Source organism: Solea senegalensis, linkage group LG21 (genome assembly GCF_019176455.1).
Source record: "Solea senegalensis isolate Sse05_10M linkage group LG21, IFAPA_SoseM_1, whole genome shotgun sequence".
Taxonomy (NCBI): domain Eukaryota; kingdom Metazoa; phylum Chordata; class Actinopteri; order Pleuronectiformes; family Soleidae; genus Solea; species Solea senegalensis.
In genome coordinates, this window is record NC_058040.1 from 14121683 (window position 1) to 14135683 (window position 14001).

A 14001-nucleotide genomic window follows, 5' to 3' on the forward strand; every position below is an offset into this window, starting at 1 on the left:
AAATAATATGTAAGAGCTTTTTAGCTGAGTCATGTATTTCTTTATATGAGAGCAGAATCTAACACATGTTAACTTGATGAGACGTTAGATTACTGTATCAGACCTATTTTGATAGAAGGTTCTGTTTTTGTTGGAATCGGACGATATTGTATAGGAATGAAGGGTATGTTCTGCAGCTAATTAGGTTTTTTTTAACTTTAATAATCAGCATAGTGTACAATTGGAGAGACCTCATCTCAGGGATGTCGTGCATGAATTCCAGAGACTGTATTTTTACTGTAGTTGTGATAATTAGGTATTTTCTGCACAAAAGTAACGTAACTGTATATCATGTACAGTACAGCCTTAAAATGTTTAAACTGTTCATGGAAAAATATCTTGAAGATTCATGACAGACCAATACACATAACATGATCTTTCTCTCTCATTTTGGTTTAACTTGACATTTTGCTTATTTTCTGCTTTTTTTTTTATTCTCAAGATTTAAATATTTCCTCCACCATGAAGTTATGTTTTCACCAGCATGGGTCGACGGATCAATCTGAACGTTTTGTGATGGATAGGACATCAACTAACTATGTTCCTATTAAAGTAAGGTAAGAATCTTCCCACTCGGACACCATTAAACATTATCAAATTTTCATGAAATCCCTATCTCTTATAATGGAGATCGTTTTTCCTCCACTCCTCGATTTGTCTATGATTTTATTCTGGCTTTAATGTCTTAGTTGTGTATCTTGACTTTGTGGGTGTGGGTATTTATGTGAAACGCATTGCATTACCTTTTATTTATGAAAAGTGCTATGTAAAGACAGACTAACTACTCTTGAGTCAGAGGACTAATCGCACACCAGAGGCCTTTGTTTATGTAAAATTATGTGAAACTGCATCTGTTAAAAGTACAAAATAAAAAGATGTAATATAACAAATATCATTAGTCTGAAACATGGTCAGAAAGTGGATTCATACCATTTTTTACATTTGGCAAACCTTGCAGTTTAATCCATACTATTGCTGTGTTGATGCTGGTGATTTGTTTCCCCTGACCATGTGATTGTTCTACATTTGCCAGTGACACAGCAATTTATAACTCAAACTTGTGAGAGAGAGAGAGAGAGAGAGAGAAAAACACATAACCCAAAGGTGTTTTGTCTTCTGTACAATAGATTATTTCAGCAAACAGTGCTTAGAAATGCATAACGAAGGATTTACACACACATACAAGTTATATGTGAACGCCTGCACATTACACAGACATTGACACTGACGTGTGAGCTGTATCCTGTTCTGACTTGCCTTCTCTCTCTATCCCCCACTGGACAGGCCAACACACACCCACTGTTTTTCATAAAACTCGTCCTCAGGTAAGGGTGTGAGAGAGTAAGGGAAAGAAAGAGAGAGCGATCGGGCATGTCTTTTATTGTATTTCTCAGGAAAGGTGGAGTGTCTTTGTCACATTTCTAGCTGCCGTCGTTCCTACGAGTCTGCGAGGCAGCACTCACATGAAGATTACTTTTCCCACAGATGAGAGAGAGCATTAATCTGGGTGAGTCAGAGATTATCTGCAGCAGACAATTATGAAATTTGTAGTTGCTGCATGAGGTTTAGTGTGTTTTTTTTTGTGTGTGTGTCTGTGTGTGTTCATGGGAACGAGGAGGCCAGGTATTCATAGGTTTCAGCTTTCTTCCTCTTCCTGCCTCTTCTGTGACAGATACCCTCACTGATAGAGGAACTTCACATTCTTCCCCAACATCTGGACAAGAATAAACTACAACTCCACGGCATTTGTTTCAGGACACCAGGGCTGCATTCTTTCATCTTGTGAGTACATGATTTTGTTTTATCTTCCTTTTTTTAATTATTATTGTTGTGTGCCCACCCTGTGCTGCTGTGACGTGGGAAACCTGAACAGCAAGAAAAGTAGAGTAACTAAACACCATTTATTCCATTTAACTATTAACAAACTGTCTTAAAATGTTGTTTTGGCTTTTCCACACCTCATTATACATATCTATATAACTATAACAGATCCTAAAACCTGCTCATTGTTTCACAGGTGATATTAGAGGAAAATGTTTGTGTCACAGCCACAAAAAACTTTTATTTAGGGGACACAGCATTTTGATCCTTCGCTGTGGATCTTCCTTGAGTGAGATTGATTTTACAGATATGTCCGGAACTACTAATATGTACATATAATGGCCACCAGTTATTTACTACTTTTACAGAAATGTGCATATAAACAGTAAATACAAAAATTTCATTTATAGATGATGGGGTAACGTGTCAAAAATGTATGTACAAAATCATCAGGCAGTTCTATACAAGTGTATAGAAAACGTTTTAGAATGTCATCTTCATTCATACCTGAAAGTAGTGGAAGTAAATATAACTATTTAAAATCAATGACAAAAACATCACAACATAATAATTGCCATTGTTACATGTTTATCTGCCAGCTGCAGTTTATGGTCATTTGCATGTTGTGATTTAAAAGTAAAATCTGTTTAAGGCACCCACGCCAAGCAGCTCACAGTAAAACTTCAACATACCATTTACATTACTATTGTTGCTCTGCCGTCACACTGTGTTTGAGTTGTATTGTTGTTGAGCAAGACTTTGTGCTGTTAAATGTAAAGTAAAGCTATGGTTTGACGTTTGACTGTGATGGATTTTCTACACAGAAGTGGTTTAGAGCACAAGTCCAGTCAGGCTGGAACAATGTGATCCAGTCAGCGCAGAGTGAGCGCTCACAATGTTGGGTCTGTGCTCTTGCTTTGTCATGTTTACCTTTGTCTTAATGGGTGTGCCCTTGCATTCATCTGTCTCCTTTCCTATTGTCATTCCCTTCCCTTAGGAGTCCACACTTTTCCTTCATTCCCTCCCTGTTTTCTGCGATGACCGCCCCTTCTATTGTTCCCCGAGGCATCGACCCCAGCCTGTCCACCTGTGGAGAGCAGCAGTGCAACAGCCATGGCACCTGTGTGCCTCCATTGGGCGGAGGAACCGCCAGGGAGTGCGAGTGCGACCTGGGCTACAAGGGAGAGTTCTGCGACGACACGATCCACGGGTCGCTGAGTCTGCCGCTGACCCTGGGTGTGCTGGGCGCCATCATTGGCCTGGTGATCTTGGCGTTCCTTATTGCTAAGCTCCAGCAGTGTCAAAAGAAGAAAAGCAGGTACTAAAACATCATGCATGGAATGTATCATTGTTAATGTTGTTTTTTTTATGGGACAGTTACAGGTCCAGTATTTAACATTTAGCAGAATTTATTGGCAGTAATTGAGTTTACTACCCCCCACAGTATGTTTATATAAGATCAGCATATATTTTGCGATGCAACAGCCGCCGTAGTTCTGTGACATGTTTGTGAAATGTTTAAGTTTGCAAAGGAATCAAAAGATCTGCAGTCTCATCGTTAATTATTGGACTTTTAAAGGGGCTTTGTGTAAGCAGAGGTGGAAAGAGTACGGAAATATTCTACTCAAAGTATCACTAATTTGATACAATTTTACTTAAGTTAAACAAGTTAAAGTACTGCTCTAAAAATATACTCAAGTTAAAGGAAAAAAATTTGCTTGTTTAGAATGTACTTTTTTAACAAGGTTGGGGGTTCTTTCTTGTGTCGTGCAAAAAGGAGAAGGGGACACAAATCTCACATGTATTCTTTTTAATTAAAGGCAAACCTTTACAAATTAAAATGCTGACAAAATTAAATATGTAAAAACATAATGTATCTGTCAAAATGGGTCAAAGGTAGCTGATGCTTTAACTTTCTCACTCACTCACTTTCTCACTATTTTACTATTCTACTAATTGCTGAGCCCATTATTGCAGCGTATATGTGTCGTATGTTCACGTTTAATGATAGGATTTGATGCAGCTCCATGTTTTGCTCTTATGTCGAGGAAACATGATTAACCAACGGATGAGCAAGTTTTCTTGTTCATTGTTTGTCTTGTCTTCTCCTTCAGTAATACTTGAAGCAGCGCGGCCTCAGGCGAGGAGGGGAATACGTAATTCAAAAGGTTTGGTTTGTTTCACTAAAGTGCGAAAGTGTGAAAGCAAACTCGGACCGGCTGAATGTTGCAACCCCCAGTTGAACCGAATCGTACCCAATCGTACCGAGTCCAGCGGATACTATCAGGCGTGAAAACGACCTAAAACAGACCTGAGGCTCTCGTGAGATCCTGTACAAACCCAAAAGACAAATCATCAACTCTGCGTTAAATGACAGCATGGATCTTTTATTACACCAATAAATGTCAATTATTGGTGTAATTGACAGTCATTTGACAACACGGCCTGTACAGATATGCAAATACCCACAACAACACAACCAGGAAGACAAGTGTGCATCATGTTTGTGGATTTCCTTGTGTGTATGCAGCTGATGTTATTGTATTTGGTTGTTGCGTGTACTTGAAGCGTGTGTTCTGTTTTTTCTTGGGTTGTATTTGCAGTGCACGATGAGGATCTTTTCTTAATTTGTCGATTAAAATACAAACATTTTCTCTTACAAACAACGCTGTAGTTGAGTTATTCCCTTGAATATTCAGCGTCCGGGAACTTTACCGGCAAACAAGAAGAGGTGTGTGTGTGTGATTTTCTTAATGACCATAATAATCACTTTGCCTTAAGTGTCAAAGAAATTAACAGCAGACACTTCATCAGTGTGAAATTCAAAGAAAAATACGCCTCTCTGTGACTGACACGTCATCTTTTGTCCCTATTGTGTAAATACACAACAATTCTGTGGCTGTGAAGTCCACTAAGCCGAAAATGACAGATTTGTGAGAGAGGTGCTTGTTTAGATTCACGTGACATGTTCAAAAGCAGCTTTTCAGGAAACGTTTTAATTATCTTTTGCTGATAAACTGTGCTCCCTCGTGAGAAAGTGTGTACGTATGTCTTCCACTGGTTCACACACACACACATACAGTAACTGGAACTTGTGTCAACACAAGACGAGGAGTTGTTGGTAAATTATCTGCATGTTGTTTATGTTTGTTTTTATGTCTGTCAACAGGAGACGTGCGGCAGAGAAATTTGCATTTGACGTGGTTGTGTGAAGAGAGGTGAGAAAGTAACTGAAATTATGTTTTATTATTATTTTTCCTCATATTCTGTATATTATCAGTGTGCATTATGGAAGGTAAAGTGGGCAAATTGTACATTTTACAAACTTGCATAATATGTTAGCTTCATACCTGTGCAAACCCAACTGTTCATTTTTATATATTGTAAAAGTACAGTGTGTAAAATGTAGTTGATAAAGTTGCATCCTGCAGGTAACTGTTATTATTTATTTAAAAATTTCTGCCAGATAATTTCACCCATATTTTACACACTGGACCTTTTAGGGCAGTGTTTCCTTTCTACACTTTCTACATGTGGACATGTTTTTTTTTCTAAATGGCAAAGCCATGTCTGCTGAATTAATTACAACTTCATTTTGTGCACAGTTTTCAAAACAGTGATTCCCAAAGTGTGGCTCTCAGCCCCCTAATGGGCCATGATGGTACTGCAGTAGGAAATTCATTATAAATACATGTGTTTTTTTAACTGCTTTAAAATATGTACATTAGATTTTGAGAAATGCTTTTTATATTATGACATTTTATGTGTAAGTATCCTGTGTCACTCAGCATACAGGCCAAAGAATTTCAGTATTTGCACTCAATGTTAACTTGTTCATTTTGATTCTTACATTGTTGTTTATGTTGATGGATAATTATGCACTTTGTTGCGAAACTAAAACTTTAAAATATGACGTGGAGCCCAGCTGTGATGGGCTGAAAACATGCAAGTTCAGAAATAAATATTCATCCACGTTCACATGAAAACAATAATATACATGGGAATTATTGATCCTTGTCCTGTGTGTTGATCAGAGTCATGATTTAAGGTTTAAATGTGGACTTCAGAGGATTTTGTTTGGATTTCAAAGTGGGCCCTGACTCTCTGATTTAAAACATTTCCACATAAATTGTATCTACAAAGTTGGGGAAATTTGGACCCCACAACAACACACTAACATGTACTTAATTTATATGAATAACTACTAAAACAAAGACATTTAAAGCAATTCTTCTCTGCTTCTCTTCTGATTCTCCTCCAGGTCAGACATGACGACGTGTGACTCCATGGAGCTTCTGAAAGCTGTTCTCCTCAGCGCTGAGCTTCCACCAACGTTTGTTCAAGTATGAATCTGACATAGATGAAACCAGGTACTCTTCCACCACAATCCCCCATCATCGTCATCATCATTATTATTATTGTTGATATTATTATTGCTTCTTCAACTGTACGACTTATACTTCAGCGTATATGAGGAACTCGTACTGAGCTGATGCACTGAACTTTGACTGTGTGTGAGAGACTTGACCGGTGATCGGTCTGTGCCGTGCAGAACTGTGGTCAACACACTTCTGACATTTTTCCAGATAAGGGAACTGAGAAAAGGTTTCATGCGCTTATTGTGATGGAACTTAAATGCTTCACCTTTTTGTTTTTCACTCAATGATGGATGTTTTTGTGTCCACATGCTTCGTTGATATGTTTGAAAACTACTGCCCATTAAGGGCAAAGTTCATTTAGATAGACGTTATTTTTCGATCATACAGGTAGGGAAAGCGTTTAAACATTTGGGTTTTTTTAAATAAAAACAATCGGCCCTTTGCACGGCAGCCATTTTGAGATGTTTCAGCAGGAAAAGCACATGCGTCACTGATGGTGACAGCGTAGGAAGCTAAAAATTTCGTTCACTGTGATTCATTTTAATGGCTGCTGTGCAAAGTCGTTTGAAAAACACTTTAGAAAATAAAGGTTTTTACCTCTGCCACAGAACAACCAAATCTTTTTATTCTTTTTATTTATTTTTGTATTGATTAAAAGTTACTTTTTAATTTAGTTATCTTATATTATAGCCTTATCAATAAAATGTGCTTTAATGACTTGATCTCTGCAAACTGCAAAAGCGAAACATTAAATAGCTTGTATAGCTGCTGCCGCATTGGCACTAACTGCACCATTACCCTCCTGCAACCTTTAATGGATACATTTTTCTTTCTTTTATTTTATTTTTATTTTGCCTTTAGAAAGGCAGAGAGAACTAAAAGGAGTTCACATGCGGGTTCTTCAATCTGTGTTTAAAGAGATAATTTGCAAATAAAATTTAGATTTAAAATCAGGCAGAACAGAAGAACAATCCTTGTTTTTCCTTCCTAATTTATTTGCCCCAATTTAAGCTCCGTACCAGTGCTGATGCCTCAAAAATGACTGGTCCTCACTGAATAATCCAGTAGATCAAAGACTGTTTTTGTTGTTGTTGTTTTGTTTGTACAACCCTGACTGAATTACTATTTTATGTACCTTTTTTGTATCTATTGAAGCTTTGTCATTCTTTTGAAGAGTTTTAACTACAATACCAGCCTTTTTAAGGAATGGTTTAAAAAAAAAAAAAAAAAATTAAAAACTGAAAATCTACTCTTGCTCAGAAGGTAAACAATGACTGATTTACATTTTTTTGACACTATGGGCAGAGACGTGACTTAACTTATTATCCTCATTGATCCTGAACGACACTAGTGTTTTGTTTTAATGTGCACTGACCAGTACTTTTATTTCAACTATCGAGAACAAACCGTCAACCAACCGAAACTAAAAAAGAAAAATGCACACACACACACACACCTTCTCGAATCCTGTTCTGCTTCATTTTAAAATTCCTCTCCCGTCATAGACGTTTGGCAGGAGAAAAATCAGCCATACTGTCATTTCACTCAGCTATACTTTATGAATGGGTTATTTTTAGCTGCTTTTGAGATAGTGTCTATTCATGCTGCACATTTCTGGTGACATGCTGTATTTTAAGTAGAAAAAGTAGAACAAGCTACAATTAATCTGCAGAAAAGTTCGTCTTTATCAGTACTCTTTTGTTCATATAAACTGAAGTCGATGTTAATTTATCATATTCCTACACTTATTTCAATGTACAGCTACACATGTATAAATAAAAATCACTTACTAACATGATTGTTTTGGTTTTTTTGGCAAGAAATTTGGTAACATTTTGTAAAGAAAAGTAAAACTTTTGTTTTGATTCTCAGACTGAAACGTGTCTCATGTGTTGTATTCTTATTCTAACATGTTGTTACAGTGTTCTGCTGTGAGGTGTCGGTGTGTATTAACAGTGAAGATGCACACAGATGTCACAATGTCTGTGTGTGTTTTGTGCAAACACACAAACATTAACATTAGTGTCTGTTTAAACTTCCTCTGGGATCCAGTCACATGATAGTTTACTCCACTGTGCATCTGTTTCAACAGAGAACAGCTATGAATCCATCGTGTGGAGAATGTTGACATCGTGGGGGGGGGTCAGTGTGTTAACATGAGAAATGACTCCCCCCGGCCGCTTTATTAGGTACGCCTGTTCAACTTTGTGTTCAGTCGATCACACGTCAGCGACTCATTGTATTCAGGCATGCAGGAACGGTCGAGACGACCCGCTGAAGTTCAAATTGAGAATCACAATGAGCAAGAAAGATCATTTCAGTGACTCAGAGGTTGGCAGGAGTTTTTGCAGAAACTGCTGATTTAGTGGGATTTTCCACACACAATTTTCTCTAGGATTTACAGTGAAATGGTCCTAAAATTAGAGAAATCTCCAGAGAAATTTAACAATAATGGCCATTAGATCTAGCAATGGCTCAATATTACCAGTATCAGTCATAATATACTGTTATAATGTTTTAAACCACAAAGCTGATAAAAAAAAATACTGATGCATTTACCACCTAACCATTTCAAGCTATTACAAAGACCTAAAACAAATAAGGTCTCATCATTGTCACATTTGAACTAAGTACAAGATCTTGAGCTTTGAGCATTTTGATTGAATTTCACTATGTAAAGCTTGTTTACATATGTTTTAAATACCATTGCTCCTCCACCTCACTGTAAATACATCCAGAGAAACACAGCGCTGCAGCAGATCCACCAGAGCAGCATCAAGTAAGTGGAATCTGTACAGTCAGATTCTGTAAAACATCTTGTAAAACATGTTTAAATGTCTTTTTATTGTATGTTTCATACTTTTAGACTCTGTCAATTCCTGTCATAAAAGCCCTTCTAGGGGTTTTCAAATGAGCATCTGCTACAAACACTGCGATGCATGCATTGGACAACTGCTGTGTTTGTATCTGCCTCTAAGTAAATAGATGAAGAAATTCTCCAACTGTGTAACAAATACTCTTCTCCCACGAAGAGGAAATAAGCAGCTCACAACATGATTCAGGTAATGTTCAGTTGCTGGTTTTTATTTTACATATTTAAAGTCTGTGCACCGTGAAGCATGCAATTATATATATATGTGTATATATAAATATGTATATATACTGTATATATGTATATATATATACATATGTACACATATACACTGTATATATGTATGTAGATAGATAGATACATCTTTCGTTTATCTTTCAGATATCCCATACAGTGCTGTCCATCTGTGAACGCACCTCAAGACTTGTCCTGTGTACCTAATAAAGTGGCTGGTGAGTGCATTAAAGCGGTTAAAGGAATTAAAATGAACTCATTTTAAACATTATGGCTCCAAGCACATGAAGCGATACTCCTGTTTGAAACTGTTGAGGACTCTCATCAGGTTTGGAGACGGATACATTATGACTTTAACATGAAACCAGAGCTGTGCACAATAAAAACAGTGAAGTAAACTACTGGTAAAATATATAATCCAGTATTTTTGCTGCTTGACACAAGCTCCCACAATTAATTAAACTGCTAGTAAGTTAATTTATTACATACATCTGTGCTGATTCATTGTTTTTCTACATTTCAAGCCACTCACACTTCTTTTATGAGACTGAATGTGTGCAATAAAAATAGGTACTGTCACTGCTGTCAAGATGTTTTTGGAAACAATCAGCATATCGGCGTACATTATTTATAGTTTATCACACCCTAAAGACAACATCTCACACCACCACACCTATGTGATGTTTTATGAGTCAGTGAATACTTGTCGTGTTCTTGTCTTCTTTTTTAGACACAGACGTGTGAACAGAGGGCTTTGTAAAAAACCTGAAATACAGAGATCAGCATTGAACTGAATTGACCGTCACATTTCAAGATTTGGTCCTTTATGTGGCTGCAGAGTCAGAATCACACCAACTCTATAATAAATAAATAAAACTCATGCTCTATCAGTTTCATCTAAACCCAAACAACCCAGTGTGGAAAACACTCTTCCATCCAGGTGATGTTGAGATTATATGTGAATTTACTTTGAGAGCCAAACATAATCTGTGTCACTCCTCAATCACAACAACTTTGTCGACTTATTTTGAAAAGTGCAAGTATGACATAAAAGTAGAGCTGCAACGATTATTGATCAATAACTAAATGAAACGGCATCTGCTGTATTTCTATTTTTGTTGATAATTGCTTATTGATCTTAGAGGTGTTGTCGTTTTTTAAATAATTAAAGTTCCCAACTACTTAAATAATCTTTTCTGCTTTCTTTGCTCCATGCAACACAGAAATAATCATTAAAACTATATCGTTTTTGAGAACGTCATATTTTTTTGGACGTTTGGGAAACAACTGATCCACAGTTCAACTTCAATCATGGAAAAAAAGAAAAACCTTGTGATTATCAAAATATAGTTATTGCCCTTTCATTTTAATTTAGTTATTGATCAAAAATGGTTGCAGCTTTTACTTTTATGCCATTTGTGCACTTTCAAAATAAGTTGACAAAGCTTTGCAGTTGTTGTAATTAATAGCAGTGATACAGATTATGTTCTCAAAGTAAATCATGCCATAATCTCAACATTTTATAGTCAAAAGAAAGTACTCCATTCATTGAGAATCGACAGTGTACATGTGTCAAATTATGCTGCAATCAGACATTTACTGTACGTGACGTTGTTGCAGCTAGGACGGAGATTGGAATGGATTAATAGGCTGGTATATGTTGTATTTCCTTTAAATTAAACATTTGTATCACATACTTTATTCCCACTGGTTCCAGCTGATCCTGTCGCATGGCAGCGTCGACTCTGATTGGCTGTGGCACAAAACAAGTCCTGCTGCAGCTCTATTGATTTCTTTTCTTGTTTTGAAGGTCCAAGTTCAAAAGAGGAGGAGGCAGGGTGATCACAGCGTTGCCTTGTTTTATATGTTAAGCCAGTTTAAACACTGCGAGCAATGCTGTTCGACAAGTCGCTTAAAGAAACCAGCCTCTGGAACCGGTCGGGCTACATCGTGTGTATGCGTACAAGGTTAACACAGAGGAGGCTGGGTGGTGTTAAAGAAAGGAAGACAGAAAAATATCACCGCAAACACTGAGCTGTCTGTTTGAATAATGTCCATAATGACTTCTCCCCCTTTTCTGTCCTTTCTAATGTGAGAATGAACAGTGTGGTGGAGCAGAAGCCATGACATCATGCACTTGTGTTTGGATTATTTCAACTAGAAAAACCTGCAGCAACATCTTCTGTCACCTCTGCTCACCCCTCTACAGCTCCTGCAGTGAAATCTTTAAAATGCTGTCAGCCAAAAAAAAACAAAAACAGACGCCCAGTCATGGATTTTTTTTCAGAAACACGTTGGAACAATTTTAATTTTTAAACAGCACTTGTGTCACAGAGCAATGAGGGCAGTGTGGATCGCTTCACGGTGATGGCCTTCATTGTAAAGTGCATAAGAACAACAGTATTTACAAAACAAGAATTAAACATGCATTATTTAGCCAGTGAGAACATGAGGCAAAATATCAAGATTACAAAGAAAGTTCAGCATCATTTTCCACATAAAAATAAAGGACAATTTCTGTTTTTTTTACAAAATCCTTCCCTGTGTAGAATCTCTTTTCCGCCGTTCTAATATTTCTGCAGTGATAACAAACATCTCGATGTCAGCAACCACTTGTAAGTGCAGTCGTGGCTCCTCACTCGCTCATTTCACACCTCATCCTTTCATATTTGATCGTTTGACACCCATGATAATCAATCAATCACCAATAACTGTACTGTGGGTGGGTAAAAGTATACTTTCTGGTATTATTCGTGACTTTTAAACGATGTAAATCCTGAGAAAGTTTCCACTTTCGTTTGTTTTTTGCTCTACATTTATTATCCAGGTTTCAGATCATGTTTTAAGTTATTTAATTTAAGTATTTGATCACCTGATACGAGGATAGGTCAGTAAAATATATTTTGCAGTTGTTTAATTACCATTTATTCCTCCTTTTTTGCTATTATATCAAGTTATTTTTGTAATAACTAGACGGCTGTTGAAAATGAAGTTAGTTATTTGATCACTTAATATCAGGATAATCAATCAAAAATGACTTTAAATGACTGGTCAGGCATTTGAATATTATAAAAAGCTACTATTTGATGACAGTAATATAGGTTTTGAGTTGTAACCAACAGTAATTTGGTGTTTTAAAGTGTTTTTTATTAAGCTAAATACCAGGATAATCATTCAAAAGTAACAGTAGGGAGATTTAACGTATACTTTATGGTATTTTATAAGACTTCTCAGTACAAACACCCTTTGTTTTACTGTAATGTTTTAATTTGTTGGCCTTTTTTTTCCATGTCCCTGCAGGTGATTAAAGTCTTTACTGCCATTTAATTAAGTTGTTTGATCACTTAAAAACCCGGATTATCCATCAATGGTGGCTTTAAAGTACTTAATGGTGTTTATAAAGACTGAATATTTTATAAAGGCACACAGTTTTCCTACACTAATTTAGATTTGTGGGTGGTAAAAAAGCCATTTCTCCCCCCGAGACTTTGTTTTTCTCTACATGTCCATGTTAAAGCTGTTAGTCCTAATAATCTGATGCATTTAAGTGTTTACATCTACATATAAATAGATAGTTATTCTAGCTTTGGGGTCTGTCAGGTCATTATTTAATCACCATTTCTTCTTCCAGGAACATTTGTTCATTCCTTGTTGCTTCTTTATGTCCCAGTTCAGGTTGTCTCTCTTTGGACTTGGTCTTTGTGGTGTCTGAGTTCAGATGTGGCTCCTCATAGGTCCGCGTCCCCGGGTCTGCCGCTGTATGAGGTGTTGACTGAACGGACTCCCGGACTCTTGGCTCGGGGGAAGGACACGTCGTCGTCCAGGGAGTCTTTGGAGTAGGGCACGGTGGTGCTGGGGTTGCTCCTGCGGTCCAGGCTCGGGATGATCGTGGGTCTCGGCGGGGGCTTCTGCCTGAACTGGGTGCCCCGGGCATCCTCCACGCGCACTTCGCCGCGGTTCCTCCCGCCGCAGCAGCGGCAGATGCCGATGAACATCACGAACCCGCCGAGGATCTCGAAGATGCCGCCGATGTAGCCCAGCACGATGCAGTAGCCCACGCGCACGTCGATGACCGGGGACACCGTGGTGACGTCGTTGAGGATGTGGGTGTACCACGCGATGGGGATGATGGTCATGACACCCGAGAGGAAGATCAAGAGTCCGCCCAGACCTGCCGCGACCCAGTTGGGTCTGTCCTTCCAGCAGCGGACTCCTGGTATGGCCACGGCCAAACCGACTAGAGTCACGACCAAGGACGCGACCATTAGACCCTGCGCGACCTCGATGATCTCGTTGCCGAAGTAGGTGGTGTCCTCCAGGGAGCACTCGCCCCTCGGTGAGGACGTGGTCCTCCTGCAGATGTCCCAGATGCCCTGCTCGATGTACTCACTGGTCGGTCTGTTAGGGAGGTTGTTCAGGGTCCTCCAGCTGGGGGCCACAGTAGCGGTCAGGTCCAGGACCCATCCGCAGGGGGCCATGACCATTCCGAAGATGAGAATCCCCGGTGTGCGCAGGGATAAGCGGATCCATTCCTGCGCGGTTCTCCTCGGCATGTTTGCGGCTGCGGCTGTAGATAGTGAACTGTACCGTCGCAGACTTTTGACAAGCTTTTAACAGCTGTTCAAAAGAAAACAAGTCCGACTGAAACCTGTATGT

General features: G+C 38.4%; 1 protein-coding gene across 1 annotated transcript; it reads right to left on the reverse strand.

Annotated features, from left to right (window-relative positions):
- Positions 1 to 11879: 11879 nt before the first annotated feature.
- cldn23.1 (claudin 23.1) lies at positions 11880 to 14001 on the reverse strand. The gene has a single exon (XM_044053673.1). It carries the CDS (start codon positions 13896 to 13898, stop codon positions 13074 to 13076), a length of 825 nt encoding a protein of 274 aa, XP_043909608.1. The 5' UTR covers positions 13899 to 14001; the 3' UTR covers positions 11880 to 13073.

Bases quoted from the DNA above. Each gene is read 5' to 3' on its own strand.
- cldn23.1 (XM_044053673.1), bottom strand. From the start codon at position 13,898: ATGCCGAGGAGAACCGCGCAGGAATGGATCCGCTTATCCCTGCGCACA.